At 37.2% G+C, this 21,577-nt stretch overlaps 2 protein-coding genes across 2 annotated transcripts; both read left to right on the top strand.

Moving 5' to 3' along the window:
- The first annotated feature begins 10,873 nt into the window (after positions 1 to 10,873).
- Positions 10,874 to 12,442, top strand: LOC123886504. The gene is made up of 3 exons (XM_045935819.1): positions 10,874 to 11,822; positions 11,937 to 12,223; positions 12,290 to 12,442. The coding sequence occupies exons 1-3, from the start codon at positions 10,874 to 10,876 to the stop codon at positions 12,440 to 12,442; spliced, it is 1,389 nt and encodes a 462-aa protein (XP_045791775.1).
- Positions 12,443 to 17,193: 4,751 nt separating this feature from the next.
- LOC123886505 lies at positions 17,194 to 18,195 on the top strand. The gene has a single exon (XM_045935820.1). The coding sequence runs from the start codon at positions 17,194 to 17,196 to the stop codon at positions 18,193 to 18,195; it is 1,002 nt and encodes a 333-aa protein (XP_045791776.1).
- The last annotated feature ends 3,382 nt before the right edge of the window (positions 18,196 to 21,577 follow it).

Consider the following 21,577-nt stretch of genomic DNA (forward strand, 5'->3'; position numbering starts at 1 on the left):
CAAGTCCTCAACTAAATCTATTTTTGATTCTATGTGTGCTACCTATGATGGTAATGAGAAAGTTCAAGAGGCTAAAGCTAGTCTCTTGATAAGGCTGTTAGATATTTGTGTTGGCCTCATTTTGCTAAAACAAATATACAAGCAAGATGTTGGACCAAATGTTTCAACATGTTGGGTACAAAAGATGTTGGACCAGATGTTTAAACATGTTTGGGTACGACAGTCAGATTGCCCAAATCTCGCGCATTTATTACACGTATCTGCTATATATGCAAGCTTTCTTGAATTTTGTATTTCTGAAGGAATCAAGCATGAATTCTCAGCTCCAATCACACCCCAACAAAATGGTGTGGTTGAAAGAAAGAACAGAACAATTCAAGAGTCAGTCAGAGTAATGTTGCATGCAAAACACCTACCATACCAATTTTCGGCTGAAGCTATGCATACTGCCTGTTACATTCACAATCGTGTCACTCTCAGAACTGGAACCTCCACTACACTATATGAACTATGGAAAGGCAGAAAACCAACTTTCAAACATTTTCATGTGATTGGAAGCAAATGCTACATCTCAACTGACAGAGAACACAGAAAAAAGATGGACCCTAAAGCTGAAGAAGGGATATTCCTTGGATACTCAACAAACAGTAGAGCTTATAGAGTTTACAACTTAAGAACCAAGGTAATTGTAGAATCTATCAATGTTGTGATAGATGACTTAACATCTACAAGAACATCAGACAATGAAGAAGATGTTGCAACAACTTTGCCAACATCAGATGCAGCTGTAGCAGAGGAATAATTAGATTCAGGTGATGAATCAAATAATCCTAGACCTAGTCCTGTTAGCAAAGTTCCATCAATAAGGATACAGAATAATCATCCCAAGGATCTCATTATTGGAAATCCTAATCAGGGAATTGCTACAAGAAGGTCAAATGAGGTTGTTACAAATTCATGTTTTGTCTCCAAAATTGAGCCTAAGAATGTAAAAGAAGCCCTTAAAGATGAGTTTTGGATAGAAGCCATGCAAGAGGAACTGACTCAATTCAGAAGAAGTGATGTGTGGGATCTTGTTCCTAGACCTAATTGTGTTAATGTCATTGACACAAAATGGGTGTTCAAGAACAAATCAGATGAAAATGGTGTGGTTACAAGGAACAAGGCAAGAATAGTGGCTCAAGGGTATACTCAGGTGGAAGGACTTGACTTTGATGAAACATTTGCTCCAGTAGCAAGATTGGAATCTATTAGGCTACTTCTTGGTATAGCATGCATTTTTAAATTTAAGCTATATCAAATGGATGTCAAGAGTTCCTTTCTTAATGGGTACTTACATGAAGAAGTTTATGTGGAGCAGCCAAAAGGATTTGTAGATCCAGCCAATCCTGATCATGTGTACAAACTATAGAAACCTCTATATGGGCTAAAACAGGCTCCTAGGGCATGGTATGAAAGACTGACAAATTTTCTTCTTAGTCAAGGCTACAGAAAATGAGGTAATGACAAAACTATGTTTGTTAAAGAAAAGGAAGAGAAGCTGATGATTGCCCAAATTTATGTTGATGACATAGTATTTGGAGGAATGTCAGAAAAGATGGTGCAACAGTTTGTCCAACAAATGCAGTCAGAGTTTGAAATGAGTTTGGTAGGTAAATTAACCTATTTCGTTGGTCTGCAAGTCAAACAGATGGAAGACACCATATTTGTTTCTCAAAGCAAGTATGCAAAGAATATGGTCAAGAAGTTTGGAATGGACACTGCAGCACACAAAAGAACTCCAGTTGCTACTCATTTGAAGCTAACCAAAGATGAGAAAGGCATTGATGTTGATCAAAGCCTATACAGGAGCATGATTGGTAGTCTCTTATATCTCACAGCAAGTAGACCTGACATCACCTTTGCTGTTGGTGTGTGTGCAAGATATCAGGCCAAACCAAAGATGAGCCACCTTGTACAAGTCAAAAGAATTTTGAAGTATATTAATGGCACCAGTGACTATGGGATTCTGTACTCACAGACAAAGAACTCTACCTTAGTAGGGTATTGTGATGCTGATTGGGCTGGAAGTGCTTGTAACGACCCAATTTTCATATTGTTATTTTTATGTGTTAAAATATTTTATTTAACGTGGCATTTTAATTAAGTTAATAACTTGAGTTATTTATCGAGTACTTTAGTTATTAGGCGAGTAGAGTGAGTTAACGTGTAATTGGGTCAAGCCAATTGGGCTTGAGGCCCAATGGGCCTTGTGTGTGTGTGGGAGGCGCCATATGGCCATGAGAGGAAGAGAGAAATTCATTTCTCATGTTCTTGTGTTTTTGAGAGAAGAGAGGAGAGAGCTTGAGGAGCTAGGGCAAGGGCTTGGAGGAGGGATTCGAGGAGCAATCTTCGTGAGTTCGTCGATCCAAGGTAAGAGAGTAGATTTCATATTCGTGGGTGACTCGAGGAAGGGGAGAATGTCGATTTCTCCTCACCCGAACTTCCTCCACCCCATTTTCGTTTTAGTTTGGATGGATTTTCTTAATGGAAATCGATTCTAAGGTTCATAACATGTTTAACATGCTCTTATCATGATGTATGAACGAATCTAATGGTTAAAAACGAGATTTATAAAGGATTAAACTCAAGAACTTTGTGTTCTTGAGAGTTTTGAGTAAAAGTGTTAAATCTCTACTTTTTCGTAGTAAAAATGGTAGATCGGTGAAATGAACCGTCCTTTTGTGTTTAGATATGTTTGTTGCACTTGAATACAAACTCATTTGGGGTTTATAACATGAAAAATGGGATTTTTGGGTGAATTTGTGTGGAAATCGCATGTTTTGAGCAGTTCTGGCAGGAGCTGTTCGCTACAGCTTGCTGCAGCTCGCCACGAGCAGGTGACCCACTGGTGTGGTTCGCTGAAGCTCGCTGAGCCTTCGCTCAGCGAACAGCTCGCTACAGCTCGCTAAGGCTCGCTTAGCCACCGTGACAGCACAGCACTTTGCTATTTTGGAATTTGAATGACTTTGAGGGTTCTGACATGTTATATTATGTATTTTACCCAGTTTTTCGCGTAGATTCCGATTCCGGAGTTTGTTTTATGATAAAATGCATGCTTAATACACTTTACTTATATTATTAGTATTGTGTTAAAAATGTGAGTAAATGCATTGTATGTGTTGATGATTATGATGATGTTTATTTAAATGTCAAAGAAGTATATTAAGGTGTTAATCAACTTAATAAAGAAGGATATTAGAATTATGTTATTCTAATAAAGAAGTATATCGAATTATGTTATTTGATAAAGACGGATATTAAGGTATTGATTATCTTAATAAAGACGAACGTTGGATAGTGTTCCACGTTATTATTGATGGGCTATATGCCATAATTGTTGATGGATATATTCATGAGTTTTGAGTGCATGCATCATGAATATTTAGGGATATTGGCTTGTCCAATAAAGAAGGATATCGAACTATATTTGTTTGATAAAGAAGGATATCGGAGGTGAAATACCCTGATAAAGACGATGGTACCACATGCATTAGAGGTGTCTAGAGGACATAACACGAATGTGAAGCATTAGATTGTTTTGTATAGCTAATAAATACATTAGTTGATTTAACATTTGTATAAACAAGTATTTTTACTAATTAACCACATTAGTATTATTTTGGTAGAGGAGTGTAATACTCGAACCGATATTCAATAAATTAAATGTGATTTTTCCGTTGCGTATTTTGAAAAAGAATTTTACTAAGGTAGAAATATATAAATAATGGGTTTGGGTGTTACAATTGGTATCAGAGCCTCGTTGTCTTCGGACTGTGTAGGTTATGTGTCGATCAGAGCAGGTCTGTGCAGTCAGACCAAGTGAGTATTGTGAGTCAGTCGTGTTTGTCTAACGATTTTGTGTTGTTTGTTTTGTGAGATCATTCATGTTGTTCATTTAGGAACTATGAGTGGTGTGAATTGGATTAGATTATCCATTCTTTTGTTGAGTAGTAGTGTGAGTGCTAAACTTCTATGTTTATGATAGTTGTGTATGCTTAGAGTTTAACCTTTTTGTAGTTTAAACTTGATGGATTGATGCTTATTGCTAATTGTTGATGATCCGGCATGATGTAAAACTGCATGTGATGATCCGGCATGATGTAAAACTGCATGTGGTAATGATTTGAAATAATTTTAAAAACTAATATTATTTCTTGAAGATTTTGGTGAAAATAAATAGTTATTTTCTTTTGAATAAGTGAAAATTAAATTTTAAAGATAGTGAGAATAGTAGGATGTTAATGAATCCTAGTGTGTGTTGTTATATGTTTGTTTATAACATGTGCTAGATGATTACTAGGAACTTGAATTGCTATGCGTTTTATGAGTAAAAACATGAAGATCTCATAATTCTATGTTGTGATTGTTGATGCATGATTCTAATTGTGCTTTCAAGTCTATAATGATGTTATATGCTTGAAGTTTTGGATTTTGTGGATTAGTGAGTCGATAAAACGAGAGTTTAGTGAGCGTAAGTTCAAAACCGTAGCAGAGCACCCAGATTTTTGGATGTGCTCGCTAGGCGAAGAATGAACCTCGCTGAGTCTCGCTAAGTCTTGCTAAATCTTGTGAATGTTTTGACTTGTCTCGCCGGGAGCTCGCTAGCTTTTGCTAAGCGAGGGAGCTAGACAAGAATTTTATTTTTGATGTCTTGTTCTGAGTTGATTAGATGTGAAATTCTTGTTTTCTTGTGTTTGTTAAGACTAGAATAAATGTGAATATGAATTGTTGCTATGCAATGTTCATTTTTCTTGTGTTGTTTTGATTTCCTAACTTTGAAAAGTGAGGGAAGTATAGGTTGCTTGAATGGTATCGTGGGTTAGGTTTTGTCCCCTGTATGCGACATGCGTGTAAACGATGTCGATACTAGTTTCTTCTTTTGAGAAGAATATGTTTAGAGGCGATAAAACCGTTAGGTGTGAGCACCGGAAGTTCTAGTGGAAGAGTACGAGTGAGTTTGAGATAAGTGGGGGAGAAGGTTATATCCCTCCGAGATGTTTCGAACGTGAGAAGATGAGATGAGTAGAGATGTTCTTGAAGCGGAATATTCAGGAATTGGCGACGTTGTTCGAAGTGGAATGAATGGGAACAACAAGTTGTGAGAAACTATTAGAAGAGGAGTTGTCGGACCAAGTGTTTCGCCGTGAGGCGTTAGTGAGATTGGTTAAGTGAGATGAAGAGTATTCGGAATGATTGGAGATCGTGTGTTGCACTAAAAGTATGGAGGCGTGTTTTGTGGACCAAAGTTGAAGTACCTGTTTGATCGAAAGGAGTCGAATGTGAGGAAGAGGGAGTGATTAAGATTCTTGGGGAGGTGATGATTTTGAAGTAAGTTGTCATCCAAGTGGATCAAATGTTGTACCGGATGTTGGAGTAAGAAGTTTTACGTGAGTCGTGCATATGGTAGTATGTTGAATTGGTTGAACAATTTGGAATTCTAAGTCTAGTGTGTGAAGTGATTTTCAGAAGAGATTTGAGAAGCTTAGAGAAAGAGATGTGAAGATTAGTGAACCGTTGGTGTTAATTAATCAAGGAAGGGAAGTAAGTTTTAAAGTAGATGAAAATGGAATTGAGAAATATCATAATAGGATTGGTATGTTTGTTGAATCGTTGGAAGTAAGGATTGTATGAGTAGTCGAGTTTATTCGAAGATGGAAGTAGGATAATAATTCGAAAGATTTTGTGAGAGGCTTGTCGAAGAAAGAGTGATTGGATTTGGATAATGACCGGACAATTTGTGTCACATGTTGAACGAGAACGTAGAGATCCTAGAGGTGGAGATGAAGCTAAAAGAGAGGTATCATTTTTGAATGATGAAGAATAAGAAAGTTAGTCGTTGGAGAACGTGTTGAGAATGAGTAATAGGAGGTCATGTTGGAAGTGACTTGTGTTAGGTGAGAGTTTGCAAAAAGGATTACCGCACATGTGAGTAGATGTTGTGTTTGAGCACATATAGTAAGGAGTTGAAGGCGATGCCTAAGGTAAGTATCGGAGAGCATTTTGTAGTGCCCAAAAGATAAGAGTGAGTAAGTATTTACCAGAAAATTTGAATCCATGGAATGAAAGAGTCGGTAGAGACTAGTTTTGTTAGATGCATCGTGGATGTTGATGTAGTATGGTCTCATGGTGGACGACGGAATAATAGTGATTCGAGGAATAAACTTAAGATGTATTTTGGACGAGAATTTTGGAAATTTTCTAGATGTCATATTGAGATTAGACAAGGAGTCATGAGTAAGAATACTAAGACAAAGGTTGATTAGAATTTAATGGATAGAATTAGGTCGTATGGCGAATATTTGGAGTTTTGTAGATTTAATTCAAGAGTTTGATTTTGGTATCGAATGTACTAAGGAGGAGTTTAAAGATAGCTATCCAAAGAGAGATGATGATTGGTAGAGGTCGTAAGTGAATAAGAAACCGATGAGTGAATAAACGGAGAAGATTATGCATGTTGCAATGCAAGATGATGAGGAACATTGATAGATGGATTATGGGCAAATTGAAGATGTCGTTTGGAATCAACAAGATAGAGGTTATGATTGTTCGGAGAACCAATTTTAGGCGGTAGCCTAATTTTGAAGTGGCGAATTGCTAAGGGATTAAGGAGAAGTGGTATTGGAAAATGTTTGCGTTAAGGAATGCAAATATTGGTTGAGAGATTACTTGGAAACAGAGTAGTCGTATTGAATTCGACTCAATGTGAGAAAAAGAATTTGACGGTTGGAAACGATAATTTCTTGGATGTGTCGAGGAAGATTTGAGAATGTTGGTCATCAAGTGATTGTCGGAATTGAATTATCGAGTGATATGTTGGAATAACATTCGAATATGAATAAGTGATGTAACACATTTAAGTGATTCATGAGGGAATCAAAGATTTATGAGAATTATGGAGTTGTGGAAGTATTCCACGGAAGTATCTTTCGGAGAGTTCGATTGTTTGTACCTGTTTTGGGGTAGAGTTGTGAGTACCATAGAATGTGAGTCTGTGGATGTTTCGTGCGAAGTTGACGTTTTAGCGGTTTGATAAGAATGGTTTATGCCGATATCATGATTGTTGACTATCTATCGACAAATTGAGGAACTGGCCGTCCTTGATCTCTTGTTGATAAATGGACAAAAATTGTGTTGGATGGGATAAACTAATTTTGTCATACTTGGTAATGTGTAGCGTTTTGAGCGTTTCGTTGGAGGGTCGGATACAGGAGTTATCCGGAGTTGTTTTAGTCGCGTAATTTTCGAGGGCGAAAATCTTCTAAGTGGGGGAGAGTTGTAACGACCCAATTTTCATATTGTTATTTTTATGTGTTAAAATATTTTATTTAACGTGGCATTTTAATTAAGTTAATAACTTGAGTTATTTATCGAGTACTTTAGTTATTAGGCGAGTAGAGTGAGTTAACGTGTAATTGGGCCAAGCCAATTGGGCTTGAGGCCCAATGGGCCTTGTGTGTGTGTGGGAGGCGCCATATGGCCATGAGAGGAAGAGAGAAATTCATTTCTCATGTTCTTGTGTTTTGGAGAGAAGAGAGGAGAGAGCTTGAAGAGCTAGGGCAAGGGCTTGGAGGAGGGATTCGAGGAGCAATCTTCGTGAGTTCGTCGATCCAAGGTAAGAGAGTAGATTTCATATTCGTGGGTGACTCGAGGAAGGGGAGAATGTCGATTTCTCCTCACCCGAACTTCCTCCACCCCATTTTCGTTTTAGTTTAGATGGATTTTCTTAATGGAAATCGATTCTAAGGTTCATAACATGTTTAACATGCTCTTATCATGATGTATGAACGAATCTAATGGTTAAAAACGAGATTTATAAAGGATTAAACTCAAGAACTTTGTGTTCTTGAGAGTTTTGAGTAAAAGTGTTAAATCTCTACTTTTTCGTAGTAAAAATGGTAGATCGGTGAAATGAACCGTCCTTTTGTGTTTAGATATGTTTGTTGCACTAGAATACAAACTCATTTGGGGTTTATAACATGAAAAATGGGATTTTTGGGTGAATTTGGGTGGAAATCGCATGTTTTGAGCAGTTCTGGCAGGTGCTGTTCGCTACAGCTTGCTGCAGCTCGCCACGAGCAGGTGACCCACTGGTGTGGTTCGCTGAAGCTCGCTGAGCCTTCGCTCAGCGAACAGCTCGCTACAGCTCGCTAAGGCTCGCTTAGCCACCGTGACAGCACAGCACTTTGCTATTTTGGAATTTGAATGACTTTGAGGGTTCTGACATGTTATATTATGTATTTTACCTAGTTTTTCGCGTAGATTCCGATTCCGGAGTTTGTTTTATGATAAAATGCATGCTTAATACACTTTACTTATATTATTAGTATTGTGTTAAAAATGTGAGTAAATGCATTGTATGTGTTGATGATTATGATGATGTTTATTTAAATGTCAAAGAAGTATATTAAGGTGTTAATCAACTTAATAAAGAAGGATATTAGAATTATGTTATTCTAATAAAGAAGTATATCGAATTATGTTATTTGATAAAGACGGATATTAAGGTATTGATTATCTTAATAAAGACGAACGTTGGATAGTGTTCCACGTTATTGTTGATGGGCTATATGCCATAATTGTTGATGGATATATTCATGAGTTTTGAGTGCATGCATCATGAATATTTAGGGATATTGGCTTGTCCAATAAAGAAGGATATCGAACTATATTTGTTTGATAAAGAAGGATATCGGAGGTGAAATACCCTGAAAAAGACGATGGTACCACATGCATTAGGGGTGTCTAGAGAGGACATAACACGAATGTGAAGCATTAGATTGCATTAGAGATTTTATGTGCATTTTATGATAAATGATGTTTGACACATACTTGGTAAATGTTGATTGTTAATCCGTATGTGAGGAGCAGAGTCCGTCATGACTATAAAATGAACAACGCAGGGTCCGTCATGACCATAATCTGAACAATGTATTTGTTGATGTTTTGGTATTGTCCGAGACGACGTGAAACTATATGTTTGGTGTATTTTGTGGATGATTGATTAGGTGATAAATGAAGTATATGCATGATATATGAATATGCATGAATGATGGTGATGTATATGTATAATGTATGATTATGCATGTTTTTATGAAGAAGTGTTTAAGTACCATTTACTTACACTTGTATATTTTGAGTATGTTATCTAACTCTCTTTTATGTGTTATGTGCTGGACCGTTGGGGGTCCAGATTTTACAGGATTTTGTGGTATTCGATGTCGAGTCGTCGGTGAAGCTCCGCTCTGATTGTGACACGGGAAAAGGGGTTTTATATGTATATAGAGTCTCCTTATCTAGGTTGTTTTGTATAGCTAATAAATACATTAGTTGATTTAACATTTGTATAAACAAGTATTTTTACTAATTAACCACATTAGTATTATTTTGGTAGAGGAGTGTAATACTCGAACCGATATTCAATAAATTAAATGTGATTTTTCCGTTGCGTATTTTGAAAAAGAATTTTACTAAGGTAGAAATATATAAATAATGGGTTTGGGTGTTACAATGCTGATGATAGAAAGAGCACCTCAGGAGGTTGCTTCTTTTTGGGTGACAATCTAATCTCATGGTTCAGCAAGAAGCAAAATTGTGTGTCTCTATCTACTGCAGAGGCTGAATACATAGCTGCAGGTAGCAGTTGTTCCCAACTGATGTGGATGAAACAAATGCTGAAGGAATATAATGTCGACCAAGATGTCATGACATTATATTGTGACAACTTGAGTGCAATCAACATATCAAAAAATTCAGTTCAACATTCAAGGACTAAACACATAGACATCAGGCATCATTTCATCAGAGACCTTGTAGAAGAAAATTGTGCGGAGCTTAAGCATGTTGGTACAAATGAGCAGTTAGCAGATATATTCACAAAGGCGCTTGATGCAAATCAATTTGAATTTTTAAGGGGCAAATTAGGAATTTGCCTGCATGAAGAAGCATAGCAGTTACTGCAGTTATGGCGTGCAAAAGGAAACCGCTCTCTCTCTCATCCATTAATGCACGCTAATTTAGGGAAATCATTACAAACTTCCCTTAAATATGTCATCACACGCAATCAATGCTTTTTCTCCCAAATTCTAGCTTTTGTCCGTGAACCCTATTCTCCAACTTCACACTACAACTCTCATCTATTCATCTTCTCAAACTTCAAAAATCATCATCTAAACATGTCTGAATCATCTCAAACCACAAAGTCCGCTCGTTCCACACGATCAAAGGCAAAGATCAAATCCTCCCTAGTCATCAAAGACGCCGTTCCTGTTACTACCGTTCATCCCAGCAACACCAAGTATGAAACTGCTGCTGAGAAGAAAGGAAAGATGAAAACTGCTGAGAAAAAGAAGAAAACTACCAAAGTAAGTGACGATATCTCTCCCTCAGTTAATAAATCTGGTAAAGGAACCTCTAAGAAGAAAATAAGGGATTATAAGTCTAGAATTCCCCTTTCTATGTCTGATATGGTGTTTGAATCCAATGTCAACACATCTGAGAGAACATCTGAAACTATCGAAGGAGAACCTCAGAACCCTAAACCTATGTCTGAAGTGGTAGAAACAAAAATCCCAACTTCCAATAACCCTGATTCAACTGAGAATTTGGGATCTGCTGCTGAGAAGAAGAATCTAGCCTCTGAACTTGTTGAAACTGAAATGCAAACAGATGACAACCCTATAGAGATTGAAACTGAAGATGCTGGTAGATCACCAACAATTGCTGAGTTGGTGACTGAGAAATCAACTCATGGTATTACTGAAGAAGATATCATGCCAGATGTTGAGCTTCCTTGAATGAACCTGAAGAGGCTGAGACTGCTGACAAGGAAACCATGAAGGAAGCTGCTGTTGAAAAAGATGTTGAGACAATTGTCACAACATCTGAGTCTTCTGATGAAGAAACTAGAACTGCTCAAGAGGGTACTTCTGCTGATGAAGAGGATACTCAGTCTGAAGAGAGTAACCAGTCTATACCCACAAATGAAAAGGAGAAGGAAGTTGAGAAGTCTGTAGATTCTGAGAAAGAGAAAGGAGAAGATGTTGTTGATGTTGAAACTTATGAGACCACCAAACCTGCTGAAAGATCAACTGGTGGTATAACAAAAAGGCTGAGGAGTTGTTCAGGCAAGGCTGTGCCCACTGCAAGCAAGAATCCTGCACCAAGAGTGAAAACAAAAGGTGTTGGACCAGTGAAAGGATGGAGCAAAGTCTTTTCTCCCACCAGCAAGAAGAAGGAGACCCTGAAAAGGAAGAAAGAGTCATCAAGTGACTCAGATTATGATGTTGCAAAAATCTCATCTCCCACTCCTAAGACAAAAACTACTGCAAAGAAAGCATCCCAAACTGTTGAAGAAGCCCCCAGTGACAACATTTCTTTCCATCGTGCTGCTTTTGCACTGAGATGGGATTACATTTACCAGAGAAGACTAGCTGTAGAGAGGGAATTGACCAAAGATGCCCTGAAATGTCAAGACATCTTGGACTATATCAAGGAAGCTGGTCTGCTGAAGACTGTTTGTGATTTCAGTCACTGTTATGAGCTCCTGGTCAAAGAGTTTCTTGTCAACATTCCTGAGGAGTGTGACAATCCACTGAGCAAGGACTACCCCAAAGTTTATGTCAGAGGTAAATGTATCAATTTTTCTCCTGTTGTGATCAATAATTACCTAGGAAGTTCTGTAGAGCCTAAGGCTGAATTAGAGGTTGCAAATGATATTGTGAGTTCTGAAATAACTGTTGGTAAAGTCAAAGTGTGGCCCAAGAAAAAGCTGATACCCACTAGTAAGCTGAATGTAAAGTATGCCATCCTAAATATGATAGGATCAACTAACTAGGTACCAACTAAGCATGCAACAAATGTTGCAACCAATCTGGGTAGGTTTATTTATGCTGTAGGAACCAAGGTTGACTATGATTATGGTTCCTTTATTTTTGATCAAACCATTAAGCATATCAGATCCACTGCTATGAAGATGCCTATAGCATTTCCATCTCTGTTATATGGAATCATCTTGGATCAATATCCAGACATCAAGGTTGTGACTGATACTCCTAAGAAAAGGGAATCTGCTTTCACTTTTCATCACAAGCTATTTGGAGATCATAATGTTGCAGATCATGTTGGGACATCTGCTGATGGAGCTGGTACCATGACCAAAAAGGAGATCATTGCTGCTTTAAAGGTTCAATGTCAGGAGATTGATAAACAGAAGGCTGAGCTTGAGGAAAAGAAGAAAATGTTTCTGAAGATGATTGAAGGACTGGAAGCTGATGATGCACCTGTCAAAGCTAGTGCAAACGTTGCTGCTGCAGGTGAACAACATAATGCTGATGAGGATGAAGCTTATGACACTACTACAGATGCAGAGGATGATGACTCTGAAAGCAGTGATGATGAATGATTATGTAATCTTTTTGTTATTTGTTTTTACTGTACTTTGTTATTTGGTTTGTGGGTTCTGTGCCCTGGATTTTAGCACCTTCTGAGTGCATGGTTTGTAACTTTGTTTAATTATGAACTTTGGATACTATACTTTCCTATTTTGGCACATTTTGTGGCTAAAAAGGGGGAGTAGTACTTTGGCTTGGTTTGTTTGTTTATGCTACAATGCTGTTGTGTCTTTTGTTATGACATGTTTTAAGTAGCAGTAAGCAAGTATTCAGGAGGAGTAAATTCTTTTACCCTGAGGTGATGCACGAGCTGATAAATTCAGGGGGAGTATGTTGTTGAATGGATGCTGCCCTGATTGGACGAACCTGTGCTAGAAGTTGTGCTCCCATATGTTGAAACATCTTTGATAACATAGGATGTGTTGTATGATTAATCATACTTGCTCTGATACCACGCTAGATAAACATGTTAAAACATCTTTGCTAACACATGTTTTATTTTGCTCGAGGCTATTTGATGATGACTCCGCTGCTGCCGCCTCTGATACTTATTTTTTCACATATGCGAAATTTTGTTTAAGATGCTCTAACATCCTTCATTTTGTGTGATCATGGTGACTTGAAGGATTGCGCTTTTTATATCTCTCAAAGGTGATTAAATGGCCTGAAATTGTTTTAGCCAAAAATTGCCAAAGGGGGAGATTGTTGGATATTTGAATTGGCTTAATTTTGCTAAAACAAATATGCTAACAAGATGTTGGAAAACATGTTACAACATCCTATTTGCTCAAGGAAATATCGCGCATTTAATATGAGCATCTGATATATATGGAAATCCACTTAAGAGCGCGCTTATTGAAGATTTGATCTGATCAGGTGTTTTAAGAATAAGTCAGACTTAATGGAATAGTTGTATGACTTATCTTATCTTCTAAAGTCCTTTAAACACTTATGGAAAGTTTTGATATATCCTTGATGAAGATTAAAAATGTATCATATCACCCTTTATGGCTCTCAAGGAGCGTCCTAGCATTTGTGAAGCAAGAGGAGCGTGCTATTGTGCTATATATATGAAGACCAAGTTCAAGACTAAGCATCTCATTGAAAAGTATTAGAAAATACATATTGAGTCTTTGTTGAGTCTGTATTTGTTTATTGTGATTCTTACTTGTGGATTCAATAACACGAGTTAAGAACTGAGTTTATTATTGTAAGGTTACTCCTAAGCTTTGAAGTACGAAGGTAACTGTGTGTGATTCACTTGAAGCTTTTAAGCAAAAGTGAAATATTGTCTTGGTAAGTTGTTACCACATTATTCCCAACATTGTATAAACAACACATGTTGTGTTGTGTGAGTGGAAGTGAGATGGGATCTCATGTCTAGGAGTTCCTAGGCAGAAGTTACATGAGTAGTGTCGAGGTTATAAGACGTAAACCAAGGATTTGCTGGAGGTCTTAGTTTGAGACGTAAATCCAAGGGTTTGCTGGAGGTCTTAGTGACTAGAACTATTAGTGGATTTCCTTCCTGGATTGTTATCCCCGAGAGTAGGCAGTTGGCTGAACTGGGTTAACAATCACTTGTGCAATTTACTTTCTGTCAGTTTATTTTTACATGTTATGTAAGATGTGCCAACAATCAATACAACATTATTCATAAAGCTGTTGTTGGGACATCTTCGATAACATCATTCTAGTGATACCAGAATTTCAAATTAAATATCACTCAAACACACTTTGTGGTTCATGTCAAAGAGGAAAGATTACAAAATCCTCTTTTAAACCTAAGAACATTGTCTCTACCTCAAGGCCATTGGAACTTCTTCACATTGATTTGTTTGGGCCAGTTAACACTGCCTCTATCAATGGAAAGAAATATGGATTGATAATTGTTGATGATTACAGTATATGGACTTGGGTAAAATTCCAAAGAACAAAAGATGAAGCTTATGATGAGTTTAGCATCTTCTGCAAACAGATTCAAAATGAAAAAGGCTACACCATTTTAAAAGTAAGAAGTGATCATGGTGGGGAATTTGAAAATGAACCTTTTGAAACTTTTTTTGAAAAATATGGCATCTTGCATGAATTCTCTTCTCCTAGAACTCCTCAACAAAATGGGGTTGTAGAAAGGAAGAATAAAACTCTGCAAGAAATGGCCAGAACCATGATGCATGAAACAAATGTAGCAAAGTTTTTATGGGCAGAAGCTGTAAACACAGCATGTTATGTTCAAAATAGAATCTATATCAGATCTAAGTTGAACAAAACGGCTTATGAGTTGTTCAAGGGAAGAAAACCTGACATTTCTTATTTTCATCAGTTTGGATGTACTTGTTACATTTTAAACAATAAAGTCCATCTAAAGAAATTTGATGCTAGAGGTTATAAGGGTATCTTTATAGGATACTCTAAACGCTCAAAAGCATACAGACTGTATATTTCTGAAACACATACTGTGGAAGAAACTATGCATGTAAAATTTGATGACAAAGAGCCTGACCAAGTGTCAGAGCTTGTGGAAGGTTTCTCTAAATTTCAGGTATCAGAGGATCAGTATTCAGACATTCCAAACTACTCAAAACATTCATTTTCTGAAGAACCTCTGAACATGACAGTTCCAACAGACTCTGAACATCAAAGCAATGAAGCAGCTCCTGAACCTGCTGTTGATGAGTCTGAAGATGATGAACCCCCAAGAAATAATTTCAAATACAAATCATCTCATCCAGAGGAACTGATTTTAGGCAACAAAGATAGTCCAAGAAAGACAAGATCTCAACTTAGATGTGAGGAATCTTTAGTTGGACTTATCTCTATGATGAAACCTTCAAAAGTTGATGAAGCTCTGAAAGATGATGCTTGGATAGTGGCCATGCAAGAAGAGCTAAATCAATTTCAAAGGAATGATGTATGGACTCTGGTGCCCAAACAATCTCATAAGAACATTATTGGAACAAAATGGGTATTCAGAAACAAGCTGAATTAGCAAGGTGAGGTGGTAAGAAACAAGGCTAGAATGGTTGCACAAGGGTATAGTCAGCAAGAGGGGATTGACTATACTGAAACTTTTGCACCAGTAGCTAGACTCGAAGCTATCAGGTTACTTCTATCTTATGCTGTTAATCATGGAATAACTTTGTATCAGATGGATGTTAAAAGTGCCTTCTTAAATGGTTTTATTTCTGAAGACGTGTATGTCAAACAACCTCCTCGTTTTGAAGATATCTCAAACCTAGAACATGTTTATAGACTGAAGAAATCACTGTATGGTCTGAAACAAGCTCCAAGAGCTTGGTATGATAGACTCAGTAATTTCCTTCTTGAAAAGGGTTTTGAGAAAGGGAAAGTTGACTGCACACTCTTTAGAAAAACAACCAAAGAAGATATTTTAATCATTCAAATATATGTTGATGATATTATCTTTGGTTCTACTAATGCTTCTTTGTGCAAGAATTTTTCTAAGATGATGCAGGATGAATTTGAAATGAGCATGATGGGCGAATTGAAGTTCTTCCTTGGAATTCAAATCAATCAGAAGAAGGAAGGAACATATGTTCATCAATCCAAATACACTAAGGAACTTCTGAAGAAGTTCAACTTAGATGACTGCAAGATAATGAACACTCTCATGCACTCAACAACCAACATGAGCAAAATAGAAGATGAAGGAAAAGTAGATCAAAAGGTCTACAGAGGTATGATTGGTTCCTTACTCTATCTGACAGCCTCTAGGCCTGATATTTTATTCAGTCAGATCCTAGAGAATCTCATCTTACTGCTGTAAAGAGAATCTTTAGGTATCTGAAAGGAATAACTAATCTTGGATTACTTTATAAGAAATCCAATGATTATATGATGAATGGATTATGTGATGCTGACTATGCTGGAGATAAAATTGAAAGAAAATCCACAAGTGGCAATTGTCAATTTGTTGGTGAAAACCTTATCTCCTAGGCTAGTAAAAGACAAACTACCATAGCTTTGTCAACAGCAGAAGCAGAATACATTTCATCAGCTAAGTGTTGCACATAACTACTCTGGCTAAAATATCAGTTAGAAGATTATCAAGTAAGCAGTCACAATATTCCTTTATATTGTGATAATACTGCAGCCATTCATTTATCTAAAAACCCTATTCTTCACTCTAGAGCCAAACATATTGAAATTAAACATCATTTTATCAAATATTATGTTCAGAGAGGTATAATAGATATTAAGTTTGTTGATACTGAAAATCAATGGCCAGACATATTTACTAAAGCCTTACCTGTTGAAAGATTTGATTTTATAAAGAAACATCTGAACATGTTTTCAATCTCTGAATAAAAATTTTGGCTTCTAAAGTGTAAGAGGTTATGTATATCAGAAGTTCTGCTTCAAAACATCTGAATGCAAAAGCTCTGAAGTACTTACCTCTGATAGGATCTTTTCAACTCAAAGGCTCTGACCTATCTAAGTGGAAAACGTTTAACATTCGCTGCTGAACAGTTGTCCACTAAGATGGTAGTTACCAAATAATCTTTTACACGTGGCTTTTCTGTCAGGTAGTGGGTGGTTAATGATGACTTTTGATATTCAAACTTTTGTCAAATAAGAGTAACTTCCCAAATTTTCCATTTTTATGTTAACTGTGCGCATTTAAATAAACTTACACTATACACTTGCACACTTTTCACTTCACAACCTACACTTTCATCTCTCTAAACCTTCAACACAAACTTCTTTCTCTCTCATTAGCTTCAACCAAACCTTAACCTTCATCATGTCTACTTCAAAGAATCCAATCGTTATTCCTCCCTATCTCTGCAAGAATATGGCATACACCGGGAAAGAAATGGAATTTCAAGAATCTCTGCTAACGCTAGTGCCTGAGAAGATGGTGGATTTCAACAGTCTGAAGGCAAACAATTATGATATGGAGCCTTATTTCACTTATCAAGGTTGGAACAGATATTTCGAGATGTTGAATGGTCCCATTTACCCAGATCTTCTCAAGCATTTCTGGATGAAAGCTAAGATCTTTACAAAGTTTGAAGCTCAGCTAGAGGAACTCCTAGCTATTGAGAATAATCCTAGTTTGAAAGGCAAATCTAGGAAGGAAATGGGTCTTATGGAATTCAATGGTCCTCAAATTAGGTCAAACGTCTGTGGTTTGAACCTAATTTTTTCAAAGGTACACTTCAACGCACTACTTGGATTAGTAGACAAAGGGCTGTTTATGGAGTCTTTTGAAAAGGAAACAACGTATAGAAAAGATCTTCTGCACAGGATGTTCTTGGATGAGAAGCTGAAAGGTAAAGTCAAGGGAATGACTGATGAGTGCAGAGTTCTGTTCAAGATTATCATATCATCTATCTGTCCTAGATTAGGTGGTACTGATACTATCTCATGGACGCATCGTCACCTTATATACTTCCTTCTGACTCAGAAAAAGGTTAATCTGGGTGATTACCTCTTTGAACGTGTTTGCGAAGCAATTTTTCTCAGCAAATCTCAAAGGAGAACTTCTCTAGTTCATCCTAGACTTTTGTCTGAGCTACTCTTTCAGTGCAAGATAGTTAAGATGGTTAAGAAACACCACTCTGAACTTGTTGATAATGTGATTACTCTAGAAGTTCTGACTGCCAACTTCTTGACTAAGATGCATATAATCATCACCAAGGTAGTTCAACCTCAGCAAGACTTTCATGTTCGCACTGGTGATCCTTTCTATGTGGATGGTTATCCCATTATTTCTGAACTGGACTGTGAAGAAGTCATTTAGAACTACTTGGAACAACTTAGGAAGGGAGGTCAACAAGTTACAAGAGAAATTGTGACTAAGGAGCCAACTGTTAGTGTGTATAATGCAATGAAAAGGAAGTCCAAGAGAAAGGCTGAGACTCAGGAAGAACAAGTTGTTAAGCCAGATCTTCTGACTCAGAAGAAGATCAAAGTGGAACAAGCTGCTGAACAGAGGACTAAGCACAAGCATGAAGCTCCTGCTGAGAAGGTGGTTGAAGAATCTTCTAGAGCTCCTAAGAGGAAACTGAAGCTGGATGATGATTCTGAAGAGACAGACTCTGATGAGCAAACTCTTGTTGCTAGGCTTAAGCAGAAACAAGCTCCTGCTCCTAAAGGTAAAGCTCTTAAGATCTCTTCTGAAACAGATATGGAATTAGGCTATACAAAACCCCTTAGAACTATTCACCCTGATCTCATCAATATTTCATCTTCTGATAACTCAGAAGAACTTAGTTGTTCAACTGATGAGCTACTCAGAAGAGGTAAGAAAGGGCTTTCTAAACTTACCTCCTCTGACAAGCCTCAGTAGAAGGACAAACAAGTTCTTTCTGATGACCCCATTATTGAACTGGAAAAACACCTAAGCCCTGACACCCTAAACACTCATACTTTTTCTCATGAAACCACTCAAACCACTAAATCACCAGAACAACAACAACAACATCCCAATTCCACACCATCCTCACCAATTAAACCATCATCTGACCCTAAACCAGATGAACCTAAACTAACCTCTCCCACCAAATCACCTGAGCCAATTACTGAGCCAATAGTCTCTAAATCTAATTCTGAGCCTATGGACTCTGAACCAACCCCAAGTGCTGAACATGAATCCCCTGTACGTGTTCACACTTGTGCTCCTTGTCCCCCACCTCTAACCATAGATGATCTGGTCATGTCCTCCTCTGTGTTTGATGAAGCATTCTCTCGCTTCAAAGATCCAGAAGTGGATGTGGTTTCCTATATTTCAAGAACAGATCTTCATTCCATCAAATTTATCAAAACTCTTCCTGAACTACCAAAACCATATGTCCCTTACACCTATTCCAAACCTTCTGACTCTTCAGCTGACCCCTTTGATAGTCTTTTCAATCAGTTTTATTGTGATCTTTTGAGACTATCTGAGCTTAGGAACAAGCTCTTGGTATTTCCTTCTGATGTGGATGTTGAGATTTATGCTCTGAAGGCCAAGTTGGGTGATCTTCTGGAGGTTATTGGTGCTGAAATTAAGGAAGAGATTGGTCAGAGAGGAATGGAAGTTGCCAGGCTAATGATGGAAGCTGTTAAAAGAGCAAGTCAAAAGCGATTGACTCTCTACTGTCATGTAGAGGCTGAATCTTCAAGGTCTGAAGCTGAAGCTGCTAGAAGAGCTGCTGATGACATGCTGCTAGAAGCTCTTAAGGGTTGCAGAATGGAATTTGAACTGTTCAACAGGCTGGAGGCTCAGAGGATTGAAACTGAGAGGATTGCTCAAGAGACTTCTCTGCTAGCTCAAGAGACTGTGTTGCTATTGGAATATCTAGAGGATGCTATCACTACTTCTAACAAGGGCAAAGGACCTATGGAACCAGAGGTAGATGATAAGCTGAAAGCTCTTGAAGAAGCTATTGGAGCTCAGAGGTCTGATCATCAAGTTCTTGCCAGCAAGGTGGATTCTTTGGATTCCAAAGTGGATGGTCTTCACGCCAAATTTGACCAAATTCTAGCCATCATCTCCACCTCTAAACCCTAGGATTCTATGTTCTTTGCACATTATTTGTTTTATGTTAAAGATATTTTGTTTTAATTGTTGGTAGAAGAGATGATGATTATCTGTTCCTCCTCTTTCTTCTTGTCTTCCTCTTCTTGATTTTTCTTGTTTTCTCTCTCCCGTTCTTCTTCCTTTCTTCAGCGGAATTCTGCGATGCGAGCACTGAATCTTTTCATTGTTCTTAAATTCTTTCTCTTTGAATAATGAGTTTATTTTTTTGTTGTGAAGAATGTTTGTTCTATCGTATCATATTTATAGCCACTTTGGCGCCTTGGTTTTATCTTTTGAAATTAATTTCACCTATCGTAACAACCAATTCATATCCTTGACTGTCTTGGTATTTTCACTTTTGACTGTTGACCATTACTTTTTGATAATGGCAAAAGGGGGAGTAGTTACGCGCATTAATTGATATGTTTCAAAATTTCTGAAACCACGCTTAAAGTTGTTAAGTTAATAAAGTTTGTTACAAGTATTTGTTTTAATTATTTTATGCGGAGACTAAGTGTTTTAACTGAAAATAAATTTCATAAGTAAGGATAAGTTAAGAGTGCAATTTTAACTTAACCTTATGAGACTTAGGGGGAGAGCTTGCAAACCTCTCGTCCTGGAGAAAAATATGGAACTTTATTTCACTTTAAAAACTACTTAATCTTATACTAAATTAAAATATCATGGATAAAACGTAAAGCTAAGGCTTTATGGAGTATCAATCTTAGGGGGAGCTTGCAAACCTCACAAACCTAAGAGAAACATGATAAGTTAATTTAACAACAATTGTCAATTAATACTTATGTTTGTCATCATCAAAAAGGGGGAGATTGTTGGAACAAAATTGATTTAAAAATGTTTGCCCCTAAATCTATTAAGGTTTTGATGATAACAAAGTATTAATATACAATTGGAGATACTAAAAATTTATTTTAAGTGTGCAGAACTTAGATACAGACAAGCTCTGAAGAAGACTCAGAAGTTAAGTTCTCAGAGGTTCGCAAGAACTCAGAAGATAAGAATCTTCAGAAGTTATATGCATCAGAGGATGAAGACATCAGAACTTGTTAAAGTCTGAAGTTAATCAAACTCTGATGTATATCTTGGATTGTATGAAGATTCGTTTTTGAAGGTAAACTCTTTTACCAATGAAGAAAAGGACCTCTCAACCTTGAACAGAACAGCTACTTACATTTTGTCTGTCCACAAGGGAGAACGTGACTTATCTAACTTCTTAGTTGAATAAGGAAAGTCTTCTCTGCACATGGTCAAAGTTGCTGAAACTCTTACTCTGTTTTGGAAACGACCAAACTGCATCAAGACAAGCTACTTAAAGACAAAAGGTTATCTTCAACAACGGTCATCTTTGCAACGACTCTTTCTCAGTTATATATATACTAGAAGAATCAGTTTGCAAAATACAACAATTACTACACGCGCTCGAACAATTCTCATTTGCGAATACAAGCTCTGAACCTCTGAACAAGTGTTTCTCACTCTTAGTCCAAATACTTTGTAGTTTTTATATACTCACTGTATTTGATCTTTAAGGTTCTCTTAAGAGCAGTTGTATTACAATCAACGAACTTTATTTACTTTGTTAGATTGAGAAGTCTCTTGC

This window comes from Trifolium pratense, linkage group LG5 (assembly GCF_020283565.1).
Source record: "Trifolium pratense cultivar HEN17-A07 linkage group LG5, ARS_RC_1.1, whole genome shotgun sequence".
In the NCBI taxonomy this organism is placed as follows: domain Eukaryota; kingdom Viridiplantae; phylum Streptophyta; class Magnoliopsida; order Fabales; family Fabaceae; genus Trifolium; species Trifolium pratense.